The sequence below is a fragment of the Pieris napi genome, chromosome 12, assembly GCF_905475465.1.
Source record: "Pieris napi chromosome 12, ilPieNapi1.2, whole genome shotgun sequence".
NCBI classification, from domain to species: Eukaryota; Metazoa; Arthropoda; class Insecta; order Lepidoptera; family Pieridae; genus Pieris; species Pieris napi.
The window spans coordinates 3,223,469-3,237,978 of record NC_062245.1 but is presented as its reverse complement, the minus strand read 5'-3'; the positions used below and the strand labels follow the sequence as shown (position 1 = coordinate 3,237,978).

Here is a 14,510-nt window from a genome sequence, read left to right as displayed (position 1 = left end):
CTGTGTTTTATTACAACATTTTCCTTACTTTTATCAAATCCATTGGTCCATTATCAGTTCTTTTGTATACACGCATATTCATTAGGAAAACAAATAAAACGTTTATTCCACAGCGATAGGTTTATTAAAACATTAATAAAAGTATGACTGAAGCTTAGCTGTCCCTCGGATAACGAGATGGATTGAACTCCATATTGACGAAATGGCGATGATGAGGCGGCAGTTCACAGCGCCCCTTCCTCTAGGAAAATGTTACAGAATCTTTTCGGTACAAACCGGTAAAATAAAACCACTTGAAGATACCACCGTACTGCGATCATTAAAAAAATTGTAAAACTTAAGGAACGTTTAGGAACTCTCACTAAATAACTTTCCGATAGATGGTTATTTCAAACATATAAGTTATCGTTTTGTAAATCGTTTGATAAAAAGCATTCTATAGCGACAAATTTAGCTATGTAAAAATAAACATATCGTTTCATAACAAAATGTACATGATTTTTAATGATTATAGTATTGATACGATATTCCCCGCTGTATCACATTTTTGTTAATATTGATTTTGGTAGTAAAGTATATATTAGTTACGGGATCCGTCAAAATTAAACCATTGTCACTAAATCTTCCTTCCACTTCTGACTCCAACCATAGAAACAAGACGACACTATCTGTTTCTATACTGATTATGAATTTGGTTTCATCTGCTGCTTGGATAGTGGGTCTCTGGAGTTTTATCTGTAAAAATGTTTTCGGGACCATAGAACAATACTTTTCAAAGCGAAATGGAGATATACAGTGTAAAGTCTTTATAACTTCAAGGAACCGAGCATTTTTTCAATATGCACCTTAAAAGGTTACTTTTGTAAGCTGATTAAAAAAAAAGGGTGCGTGTACTTATGTACGCGCATAAGAGGTTATACTTCTTTAGCATTATTAAAAATAGTTTTTGATTGCATGAAATTAATTAATTACAATTAAATAATCAAAGACTGGAAAAGGAGTCATTATAGTCAATAAAGTTCAGTTTACATTTGAAAAATTAAATAAGTAAATATTTATTATTATTCGAATTTTGTTTTTAAATTATGTCCAATGCCGTAGCATCTTAAGTGGGCAACTTCATTCTGTTAATTTTGTGTCACGGTGCGCGCGCATCGTAAAATTTCACTCTCATAAATTTTTCATTATGCGCCTAAAGAAGTATAACTTCAAAAATACACTTAAGTATGTTGTTGATCTCTAAATTTGAAAATATTTCTTCGTAATAGACAATGGCTGTTGCCTTATAAAGAGTGTATTAATGTATGGGTTTTGTGTGAAACCAAACAAATATAACTAATTTTTACATTATAGAGAGTCTTTCGTTATCACGAATGAGTTTAAACTGTATATAAAATTGATGAAGTTTCAGATTTCCTGAACTTACCTTTATACAAGGTGTTTGTAAACCTTTAACATTTTTCAATGGTATCGGAAAAACGAAATTTTGTGGAGACCACAAAGCTCCATTATATTTAAGCGAGAATCTTATGAAAACCTCGTCCTTGCTGTCGTTATTCCATATGTTCAATGTTGTTTGTTTTGAGCTAGACAAAATCTTTGCATTTGCAGGGTAAGTTTTATTAAATATAGGCGTTAAACTAGTCCAGTTAAATACATCTACGATAATCTCTGCACCAGTTAGTGGGACAAATCTATCATTGATTAGGTACACGTCGACATCGCCAGCTAATGTCAGTCGAGGTGAAACCAAAACTGGTGCGAAAAACCGCTTTGCGAAGAAGTGCATCATTTTCCATTTACCGCCATATTCTGAAATCAACATTTTTAAGGTGCGAGGTAACTAAGAATTACACATTGATGATTATGTTGTACATGTAGTCATTAAAACCTAAGCATTTAATTCCATTATACATCTAATATATAAAATTCTCGTGTCACAGTTTTCGTTGCCATACTCCTCCGAAACGGCTTGACCGATTTTGATGAAATTTTTTGTGCTTATACGGTATCTATGAGAATCGGCCAACATCTATTTTTCATCCCCCTAAATGTTAGGGGTAGTCCATCCCTAAATTTTATTTTTATTCTTTAGACAAAATTTTTAATTTCTATTTTTTTATGATACAACATACAAAAATACATACAATCCTCAATTTTCACCCCTCTACGATCAACCCCTATTTTTATTATAAGCTAGTATAAGTATATAAATCTTATTAAACATATTTTGTTTCACAAAAGTAATATTAAAAAAATAAAAATGTGTATTCATTTGATAACAATTCATTATAATGTGTAGGATTTGGGAAGTAAAAAAATACCTATGTCAGTAGTAATACTTATCTGTAGACTAGGTAACTCATGAGTACGCCTTAAAACAGTTTTTTTTTTTTATATTATGGCAACAGCTTCAACTTTATGCCTTAAAACAGTTTCGTACGTTTTTTATTAATCAGAGAGTAAAAACTTTCTTACCAATTCCTGACCAAGAAGGTGCTTGCCATACATCATTAAGTTGCCAATATAACGCTCCCATTGTGTACCAGTCAGCTTGACTTTGACGGTAGAACTCAGTTTCCGCCTTCATTGACATTGCTTGGCTTATCTAAAAGTGTCAGTATTTTTTTAATCGTTTAACTCCTTAGGATCTTATTCATAGCCACTATTTTCTCGTAATTGAATCTCCTAAACGCTCTTAGCACTATAATTTTCATAAAAGCAGGAGATAGGCTCTAGGTTATTTCGAGGTGTAATTGGTGGAATAATTAATAAAGCTGATGCCAGACAATTAGCATGATAATCTAACATCCAAAACCTAATTGATTCTGACATACTGAAGTCAGTCGCGGTTTCGATTTTGGTCTGAAAAAGGCGTTCCAGATCTTTAGCCAATTTCATCAAAATATCGATTAAATCATAGAAATTAAAATGATACTCGGCTTGTGTATTCGTAGAGATATTTCACACATACCGTTATATAGTACATACTAGTGGACCCCACAGACGTTGTCCTGCATGATATTTAAAGCGATTAGGATATTAAGCAAAGTATGAAAGTACCGACTGCAGTGCCATCTGCCGGGCTGATTTGTGAATCTAAACCATTCCCAGATCCCCTTGAACACACACAAAAAATTTCATCAAAATCGGTCCAGTCGTTTAGGAGGAGTTCAGTCACATACACACGCACACAAGAAATATATATATTAAGATTAGCTAACTGTGGAGCGTCAATGTTTCTAATTGGTTTGTGACGTTTTACTTACAATTTTAATGTTATAGTGTATATGTCACTGGTCTTAGTAGGTATATAAGTTAGTTATTTAAATATGTTCGACGTCCTGGTGGACAGAAAAACTGTGTCCAGTTTGTGTTGCCACCACACCAACTTCTTACTATTTAAGATCATGTACATAAATAAGAATAATCAAACATACCTGACTGTAGAAAACAAACTTCTCAAAATATTTGCTATCATTTGCATCTAGTTTCAAATGTTTGGAGATTTGCAATTCAATGTTATTATTTCCATTTGGACTGTGCTGTCTATGTTTGGAATATTCGCTGTCTAACCCAAAATCGTCACTTCTATTCGTCGCGTCTTTCATTGTTTTTAGCGATGGGAAAGACTGAAAGCCGTATTCTGAAGCGAATCTTGTTTGAGGATAGATATTGGAGTCCCAATTATCTGCTATATAATTATAATAATGCGTATCACCGTAATGTGGGTCATACGGATTCAGAGCAACATATCCATCTTCTTCAGATTTTCTGCCATTTGACGGGCTTGAAACTAGGTACCGTCGACCAGGATCCAACATCTCAACTATGGGCTTTATAGTATCTACGTAGAGTTTGATGTACTCCTCCTTATACCTGTCGAAGTCTGGCTGAGTTTTATACCAATTGCCTCTGAGAGCTACTTCATTCTCGTTATTGCCAGCCCACACAGCTATTGAAGCGTGGTGTTGAAGACGCTGCACAGTTTGTTCGATTTCTAATTTGACAGTCCTGAAACAAAATTATTTACCCATAGCATAGTTTGTGGAAAATTCCAATTAAGAGAGTGCAAGAAATCGTACGCGACTATCACCAGCAATAATCGCCATAGCGTATCAAAATGTTTACATAAAGGTAAGAACTAAATTCTCACTTACGATTATGTCATACGAGATTCACCAGTGATTTATCGCTAGGCGATAATTTCCTGCGTCTGTTTACACATCGAAATTTTAGACGAAGAAACTTTTTTATATTCTTTCGATAATCGTACCTTCAAGACGAGAAACTCTCTCCATCTAAATGGGCCTTTAAAGACTTAAATTTTTTACTTTAAATTGTCTCTTTCTGGAAAGTTGTGATTGCGCTTTATCTAATAGAGACAGACAGATCAATGCTTTTTTGTAAGCAGTGTAACTTTCATTTATTTGATGAACCAGTATTTTGTTCACCTCTTTAATATGGCGTAACGACTAGGAAGAAACTGGGAAACGCAATAAGAAATCGAACTAAAGTTATAAAACTCACTCCAAAAATTCTTTATCTGTTGGATACATGGCACAGGCGAAGAGAAAGTCTTGCCATATCAGTATCCCGAGCTCGTCACATCGCTGGTAGAAGTAATCTGACTCGTAGACCCCACCGCCCCACACTCTCAACATTGCCATGTGCGCATCACGTGCAGATTCAAGGAGATTGTCAACTATTAACAAAGATTCAATTATTATTTTGGTAACATTAACATTTGCAGTGAATACTTGCACAGTTTAAAGATTCGTTTATATGTCAAAGTTACAGGCTGGTGACGGCGACGTGCGATATTATGATGCAGGGTGTGAATATCATAACAAACTCAGGATCATGATTGTTTCGTTAGCTTAACATATTATTAGCTTAATGTTTCACTATATCTCTATCTATCTACTTGTATATCACATTTGGCTATGAAATTTTTGAGCGGCTACTTAAAAACTGTATTTAAATGACGATAACTTTTATCATGAACCTTAATTATAAAGATCTAGGCATGTTATTTCAAATTATTGCGAAACCTTAGGTTGGTTGACATGGTGAATCACGGTTATAACGCAATATTATTGTGAATTAAATTAATTAATACCTGTCTTTTCATCGGTTCCCAGTTCGGGAAGTATATGGGCTGGAATCCAGTTGGAGCCTTTCATAAATATGGGATATCCATTCACTTTGAAGAAGAACGTCAGTCCTTGACCGCCAGTCGTGTTTCCTGTTAAAGGAGTTATCGTTTTAAATTCGCCAGTCACATTTCAGTCACTAGCGCGCCGAATAACTCACCGTAATCCCACATACCTACGTGAAAAACCTGGACTTCAGACAACATTTTCTGTCAGTTAAGGAAATTTATTTATCGGTCAATACAGTTGTAATAAATTATAATTATGAGATTAAAATGTTACATAAAGACTGATATGTTACTTTAACAGTTTGTGCAATTGATTGTACATTGTTGTTAAGAGAACTTTCGGTAGGTCCAGGATTTGGTATATTTAAACTTCTATATTAGATCACAAACAATGATAAGTTTTGAGAACAACGCCGATGATGCAACTATTTAATGTAATTGCCAAAACGACGTTAGTTGAGATTTAGTATGGCGCGATTTTACTACATCGAAATTTCATACAAAAACATCTTGCTTATTACAAAAATGAATATACCAAGGACAGTAGACGCATCCGCTTCAACAACTTCCACTGTGCGAAAACCAATCTTTAACTTCTTCTGGGACAGTTCATTTCCTTCGTTTGTCAGACTTATTTTAAGGTCATATAAAGGATGCTCCCCATACCCATTGGGCCACCATAGGGAGACCACATTCTGTTAAAAAATAATAATATTGACTTTACTGGATTACACATTTACACCTAAGTTTTGTCAAAAAATCAACCGTACTCCGAGTACCCCATTTAATTATCTGTAATAATAGATATCTAATAAAAAACTTTAGAGGTGTCAAGGGACACCCGGATGGAACGAAATTCCTTTCGATTAATTTATATGTTAATTGGTATCATAACAGTATGATAGATTTTCTCGACACCAAACCTCGACGAAAAAAAAAGCCAACATCACGAGGTGTTCCCAGGCGGTCACCCATCCAAGTACTGACCTCGCCCGACGTTGCTTAACTTCGGTGATCGGACGAGAACCGGTGTATTCAACGTGGTATGGACGTTGGCGATAGCTAAATCGAAAATGTAAAATATAACAACTATAGCAAAAAGTGTCGTTACAACTTTTCGTAAGAATTTCTTCCGTCTAGCCCCCTTTCACAACGCGCGATAAGGAACTTCGTTCCAAAAAAAGTATTTAAGATAAGATGCTTATAATTAAAAATATCTTACAATACGTAGAAAACCTTTTAATAAATATAATAATTATAATTACGAAATAAATTGTTTTTTTAGCTTAAATATACCTGAGATAGACTACGTATTTCACGTGCTTGATTGCGCACGCAAACTATTCAAATACACGTTATACATTTTACATACATATAAAATAATACATAAATAAAATAAAAAAAGCCTTTTTATTTATTTAAAAAGAACAAAGTAAACTTAATCATTTTTTTTATTTTATGAAATTAAATAACATTTTTTTTTCCTATTTTTATATCTATTTCCTAATTATTTTGCTAGAAACATTCCGCAGGTGAAGGCCTCTTCCAAGGATTGAAGCTTGTATTGACCCCCCTTACATGTTCCATAAATAAAATTGCGTCCTCTAACAAATGTTCAGCAAATGTTACATTTCAATGGACTAAATCTTATTATCTAGAACACTATAGTTATCGCGAACATTCATGCTTCAAGCAAATACCTAATTTTGTATTTAGAAGAAAAAAAAATTTTTTTTTTTCATATTATACTCAGACACTTATACCATTTACAATAAATAGTGTAGATCTACATTCATATTGTCACAACTGTCTTTATGTTGTTCTTAACTGCCTAAACTCATTTATAACTCGCGTTAACCTTAACAAACCCACTTGGTCTCACCGTTATAATTTATAAATAAAATGTCAATATTATTAAAGTTCATGGAAACGAGTACCTTGTATAAACTAGGTTAATGTTTCTTATTTATTCAAAAGTTTTTACATATTCAAAAGCCAACGTCAAGTTCAGTTATGCTAATAGACATACCAATGTGTCAAGATTCTAAATACAAAATAACGTACTATTAACATATTTGCTTAAAACATGAATATTCGCGATAACTATATTGTTCTAGATAGTAAGATTATTTTTGGATCATAACTTTTGCATCTAATGCATATGTTTCAATTTATTAAAAGATTACTTATGTAGGAGTGTTGGTCTAGTGGCTTCAGCGTGCGACCCTAATCCCTGAGGTCCAAGATTCGATTCCAGTGCACCAATGGAGTTTCTCTGTGCGCATCTAACACTCGCACGTAAGGTGAATGAAAAGCTCGTGAGGAAACCGGAATGTCTCAAATCCAAAAGTCTATTAAATGTGTCAGATAGAACGGAGGATCTGTGAGGCCAAGATCCATTTACGGGATCCATTAGCGCCACTGTATTATTATTATTATACTATTACTTATTGCTTACCACACTTATAGTCATATTAAGCTCCACTTCTGTTCCATCTTCCACGCTTGAGATATTCAAATGCTTTCCTATTGTAAGAGACTGGTCGGCGTCTACAGACAACTGCGCACTCAAGAAACCTCTGATATTTTTTGTTCCATTCAACGAAGCTATTATTCTGAGATACCAATGTGATTTATCTCTATGCGTGTGAGTTGTAACGCTTCGTATTAACGCGCCGTTGTGAAACATAATAGAAACGTTTCTCCTGAAAATGATACTCAAAACTCAAACTCAAAATAACTTTATTCAAAGGTAGGTAACACTTGTGAACGTCAACAGAAAATAAAATGTTAAATTGATTATAAATTTAACATCTATTCTGTTGACGTTACGATAGATGTATGTATGTAGGTAAGTACATAAAATCACAGATTATATAATAGTTCTGGTTTTCATAACGTAGTTTTTATTGCAATCGGGCCTTGCCCTGATCGAGCAATAACCTCCAGCCGGTCCTAAATCCTAGTATGTGGTTTTTGCTTCCGATTCATAATTTCCGAGCCTTAAAGGTACTGCTCATCACCATGCAGCCATCGTAACTTTCGCCTGTAGGCTCTTAATCTGTATGGTTTTGATGACCGTCTGGTTCGCCAAACAAGTATTTTTAATGGAAAAATTTAATATGATGTCATCGATATTGGTAGTCTTTTGTTTTTAACTATTCATAAACAAAACACTATAATTTATTCTATATAATTTTACATGCCGCTGTATAAGCAAAGCGATATTCGTTATAGCTGACATGACACTAACATAACTCTATAGTACCTACTATAAATTTAGTATGCAAGATGTTTTCTTTATCTACTTTCGTTTCCTTAATTTACTTTTACAATTCTACAAACGAATTTCTTTAATAATTCAATTAGTTCAATCAAAATCAAATTTTAGTGTGAGTTATAAAGTACATCTAGTTGCTCAACAAAAATCCCACAAAATCTAGTTTCTAATCCGCCCAAAAATATTTATTTATCTATTTCCTAACAATTATTTACTTACACTGTTAATTTTTAATATTATTATACATATTCATACTTTTTCTGTTTTTGCGTCTGAGGCGCAGAATGACCAGCGCTGAGGAACACGTCTGCTCCTCAGTATAATGCTGAGCCAGGGCCAGTTACAACCACAACACACACATTACACACTTAAAGTGTACCTTATTATTAAAAAAAAAAAATCTTTCTTTTTTGTTGATTATGATTATTTTGTGTGTGTGTTAGTAATAAATGTTATATATCTATGTATATTTCTAGTTGAAGAATTTCATTTGCAAAGCTATAGTACTACTAGAGTGATAAGTAGGTTGTGTTATTAACGTTAGTAATAATAAAATATAATAGTTAGGGACCCGCTATGGGCTTTATTGAGTTACAGGCCAACACTATACGTAAGGTTGTGTTTTCTACTTACTGTAGAAAAGATATAGGAATTCTTCACAATATTTTGAGACTATAATGACTTGCTAGTTTTGCCGTTTATATATCATATGAAAGACACTCTTACCATAAGCCGACAGACGGAAAAGCTGGTCCCCAATCCCAACTAAACGAAGCTTGCATCTTCCTTAGTTGATTAGCGTGACATTCTCCATGATATTCTTCTGGCACGCATTCAGGGGCTGTAAAATGCTTCTTTGACCGTTCTTTAGCTGCGTCTATTGGTGACATAAAGTTTACAACCAATTCGTTTTCACCTTCCTGAAAATAACGTATGTAATATAGGTATGTTAACTAAAGCTGGCGGCTTCAACACATTTACACTTTGTGCTTGTGTAGTGTCTGTGAATAAGCGCGAGACGTGATGTCAAACTGAAATACAATCATAAATACATCATGAATAGACTGTCCGTCGTGTATGAGTGGACTAAAATGTATAGCTTGGCAAAAAAATCATATTTTGAAACATACTGTATGTGAAATTGCATTAGTGCGAGTACTGTGAACCCGCCAGCTTTCGATAACCGACCTATACGTACGTATACATACAAGGGCCCCTGATGCGCAGAAGTATTATAACTACATTCGCAACATGTGGGATAAATTAATAGAGATGTAGGATGTTAATTATTATCGTAATTTTTTAATTTATGGGTACATAAAACTGGCTAGTACAGAACACTGGTTACGATAATTTAAATAACAGTTTTGATCCATAAATCCATAATTTACAGACTATTTGCGATATGGCTTTAGGTTGTGAATACTGATTCGCAAGCTTTTGTTTCCTACGTTTCCAAAGTTTCGTACTGACAACAGACACATCTTTCTACTCTAAGAAATCAATCTTATTTAGCTATAATTGACAAATAAATACATGCATGTTTATTTATTTAGTATTTACACTTCGTTACCTTAAACATACATACAAAATCAGTTTAGATAAGTCATTAGGCAACGGGCGGCCTTATCGCAAACAAGATTTCTTCCAGGCAACCCTAGTATAGAAAAATAAACAAGAAACACCAACTGGGGGTAACGTACAAGAAGTACATATAAATTTAAGAACAAACAAAATTACATGTAACACTAGGTATGCTAACTAAAACTAAGGTAAACTAAAATCTAAATGTAAAAGCTAATCGGTTAATAATATAAGTAGCTAATTACGAGGCGAGAAATTCTCAAAATATCATTAAATAAATATAAGAAATGAGCACGTCTGATAACAAGAGGTAAGGAGTTCCAAAGCAGGGTACATGTTATATATTTGTAATAATAAAAAAACGTGTGCATTATCATACATTATTCACTTTCGATCTAACCTTAATTATGTCAAAGGCATGCGATAGATGTTAAGATCAAGGTAATCCATACGTCAATTATTTAACTACAACTATTAATGAGCATTGCGAAAATACAAACCTTGATATATTGTCTGATGTCGAAAATATATTCTACAAACATGTTGTTTGTAAGGCCAATGGGGATGCCGTTCACTTCTAAGAAACTGATTGTATCCACGCCTTCAAGAATTAAATCGGACGAAATATAATTCAAATGTTCCGAATTGACTGGAAAAAAATATATCTGTTTATCTGTCTGAAATAGAAGTTTCCTAAGTTCTTGCTGTTTTTTTTATAAGATCTCATTTATATATTAAATTTTATTCAGATTGGAATGTCATGAAGTTACAGAAGTTGGTCTTAGGGAGCGTTCAAGTATTACGTAACGAATTTTGGGGGGGAGGGGGTTATTTTGTAAAACGTTACGGTGCGGGGCGGGGATTGAATTACGCGTTATTGTTAATATTATTTTCGACTTTCCAGTACTTTACACCACATAATGGTAACTTTTAGGTATAAAGAGGTGGTGTAGGTGGTCAAAACGTTTTACTATTGGGTATAGAAAAACGTTACGGCGCGTTATGTGGGGGAATCAATCATGTTATGTCAAGAATCTCCAAAAATTGCGTGACGTAATACTTGAACGCTCCCTTATTCTCTGTTACGAAAATGACACACATGGAAAAACGTGTCCAGTGCATGGAACACTTTTGCTCTTACTGAGTAAACTTAACGTCATCAACTTTAGGTAAACAAAAATTACTTTGAAATCTGCTTTTGTAGGTCCAAGAATCGTAAGCAACCCAACGTGTGAGGACATCGTTGAATCCATGTAGAATATCGCTGATAATACCCTCTTTTTGCAGGTCGGAGTATATCCCTCCCGGCACTGTAGCGGGGATTGATATAGCTGTAATAAACATTTCTGAAGTATAAAACAACGCTGCACATTACATTTGCTTACAGATTCTAAAGGCTAATATGATCAAGCGCAAAAAATATTTATGGGTCAAAGCTGGAGATACGCCATCTTTATTAGTTAGTGGAGTAACCTATTGCGGAATACGGGGCACATATTATCTGTAGAAAGTTCGTGACTTTTATAGTTCCCGACCCTTTGTGAAATATTTTTTGGAATATTATAAAAACCATTTAAATTAATCACTAATACAAGCTTAGTCGGTTTTTACAATTTCATAAGTTTAATTATTATAGCAGGAAAACTTTTTTAGTTACACAATAAACTTATAGAAACTAGACTTCGGGGTCATTGGCATTTCGACCTTGACATCGGTTAATCATATGTTTTAAGGTCGCAAACTTGTATGATTAGGTAACTTTACTGGCTTCAGATTTATAATGATATTCTACAATGGAACAAATTCGAAAGATACTATTACCTAATCTAACTACTCAATTATCTTGTTATGTTAATTAGACCCCGCTCTTATTTACATAGGCCTTGATATTTTATCTAAAATACTAGTCCTTATCTATACGAGTCGTAGATTTTGCAATAAAATCAGCGGAAAAAATTCTCAATTACATCAGAAATTTATAATCGAACCCGAGCTTATTGAATGCATCATTTCTCCAGTAACATACTTACATTTGTTCTCATTTTCAACTGTCCAAATAACATCACTATTAGCGGAACTTAAATCAAATTTGACTTGAGCAAAAACAAAATTCACGACACAGAAACAAAAAAAAACACTAGCTAAATTAACAGTTGACATCGTAGCCTCATACTTGTTCAATTGTTATGGATACTGCGATAACCTGTCAGATGTAATTCTAGCCTGTCAAATGTCATACGAGATTGTATATGAGATGGCGAAGACTTATTACGTATATCGATAGGCGATACCTAAATTAAAAGATCGTTCCATTGAGTAATCATCCATATGTGGTCCAGATAGATTATACATTTATTAAGTATAAACCTATATTAGTAATTGATTCTATTACGGTTTAAGATATTTATTTTTCATTACAATATACTATTATACATTACGCTTATTATTAACTGTATTAACTGTGTATATAATTAACTGTATATTACAATAGTAAAAAAGAATTACAAGAAACAGAAAACATATTAGATTAAAATACAGGAATTACTTTTTTTAACAATTACACAACACAAAAAGAAGTAATTATTAATACATTAATCGCAACAGTCTTGTCAAAAAATGTCTAAGTTGTGTAATAAGTTCATTCATAAATAATTAAGGGTTAGTGAACCTTAAGTCGCAGTGTTCTTATATATTAATTTATATAAAGAGAACAATTGTGACAATCCTGTCTTTTGTATTCTCCGCTTTTAGATATCCGATCCATCTATTGTATTTATCGTAAAAAAATATATTCAGAATAAGAGCCTGAGTTAAGATAGGCAATATGCGGGTGGGATTTATCGCCATCATTACTTGAAAACCAACTCCACTTATCTATACATCCCTTTAATCTTGTGTGGAATAATATTTTATTATTAAGCTCTTGTTTCAGACCATATCTTATAATAATATAGAAATTAGACAAAAAGTCAACTTATTAAAAAAGGTTGTTTGTTTGAAAACCATCAATTTTTAACACTTTTTACTGGACTTGGTGGCGTTATTTAAAAGTAATCGGCATTATTCTTTGCGATTATGAATAAACATTGTTATTTTACGAAATTTTACTAATTTCGTGTACGATGATTGAAAACATAATCCTTGAGCTCGGTTACTGAAACATTACCTATTCTTAAATGTATTTATTTACGTACTTATTAAACATTTTTTGTGGGAAAAATTGAGAACAGCCCTGCGATTCTGTATCTCACTTTTCAACGTACATTATTACACAAATAATTTGTTTTGATATTTCCAACCAAACTTGTCACGAACATGGCCTAGCGCAGCCTTGCGATTCTGTAACTCACTTTTCGAACTCGCACAGCGGTTTTCGCATCGGCGGTCGCTCTCAAATCAGTCGTGAAGGAGTCATTTTATGATTTGGAATTCTGACAAACAATAAACTACAAGCTCCCACCATTTCAGAATGCCAAATCATAAAATGACTGCTTCCCCTAAACAAATAAAAATAAACAATAAATACAATATGTAAAAATGTTATTCATTACGGTACCGAAGTTGATAGAAATCGATTTACTGCATATAGTTTTGAGTATGAATTTAACTTACCACCTAATTCCTGGACCAATTATAAGAATTATGCTACAAATAATAAAAATAATAATACGTGTTTTTTTATTTAACTAGGTTTAAATTAGGCGGTCGTATAAGGGACGGGTCATGGGAGAAATGTGATTATCTATTATCTTAATACATATATATAAATTACTTGTCACGTTGTTTGTCCGCTATGGACTCCTAAACTACCGAACGGATTTCAATCAAATTTGCACACCGTGTGCAGTTTGATATAACTTAAAAGATAGGATAGCTTACATCTCAATTTATACCCGCAATATTATTGAATTGCAAATTATTTGATAGTCACACTTCTAACAGGTGGCGCTGACCACAAGCATGGTGGTCCCTATGACTGGTATTCTCCTGCCGTTTCCCTCCTATGTAATATAACAAAAACCTTAGCCACAGCAACGCTTGGCCGGTCTGCTAGTATTATATATAAAATTCTCGTGTCACAATGTTAGTTAGGTACCATACTCCTCCGAAACGGCTAGACCGATTTTTATCAAATTTTATATGCATATTCAGTAGGTCTGAGAATCGGCTACTATCTATTTTTCATACCCCTAAGCGATAAGGGTTGCCTACCCCTAACATTTAATTTTAATTTTTTGGACAAAACTTCTTGTTTTTATTTTTTTATGTTACAGCATACAAAAATAAACATACAACCCTTAATTGTCACCCCTCTACGATCAACCCCTATTTTGTATTACAGTAGATAGTTATTTTTATTGAACTAAAAAAAAAATTCCTAGAAATAATATTCATTGCAACACGACGTTTGCCGGGTCAGCTAGTTACAAATATATTTGTATAAAACCTTTTTAAAATGTATTGTGACTGATGAGCTGTCAC

At 33.4% G+C, this 14,510-nt stretch overlaps 1 protein-coding gene and 1 non-coding gene across 2 annotated transcripts; both read right to left on the bottom strand.

Annotated features, from left to right (window-relative positions):
• Positions 1-94: 94 nt before the first annotated feature.
• LOC125054791 (beta-mannosidase) lies at positions 95-12,224 on the bottom strand. The gene is made up of 12 exons (XM_047656893.1): positions 12,059-12,224; positions 11,213-11,359; positions 10,529-10,677; positions 9,171-9,364; positions 7,623-7,869; positions 5,700-5,859; positions 5,123-5,248; positions 4,531-4,705; positions 3,441-4,014; positions 2,479-2,608; positions 1,427-1,812; positions 95-735 (listed from the first exon to the last, which is right to left on the bottom strand). The coding sequence occupies exons 1-12, from the start codon at positions 12,186-12,188 to the stop codon at positions 502-504; spliced, it is 2,652 nt and encodes an 883-aa protein (XP_047512849.1). The 5' UTR covers positions 12,189-12,224; the 3' UTR covers positions 95-501.
• LOC125054948 lies at positions 6,103-6,221 on the bottom strand. Its single transcript, XR_007117799.1, has one exon. It is a non-coding gene; the product is annotated as a 5S ribosomal RNA (ribosomal RNA).
• Positions 12,225-14,510: the final 2,286 nt, after the last annotated feature.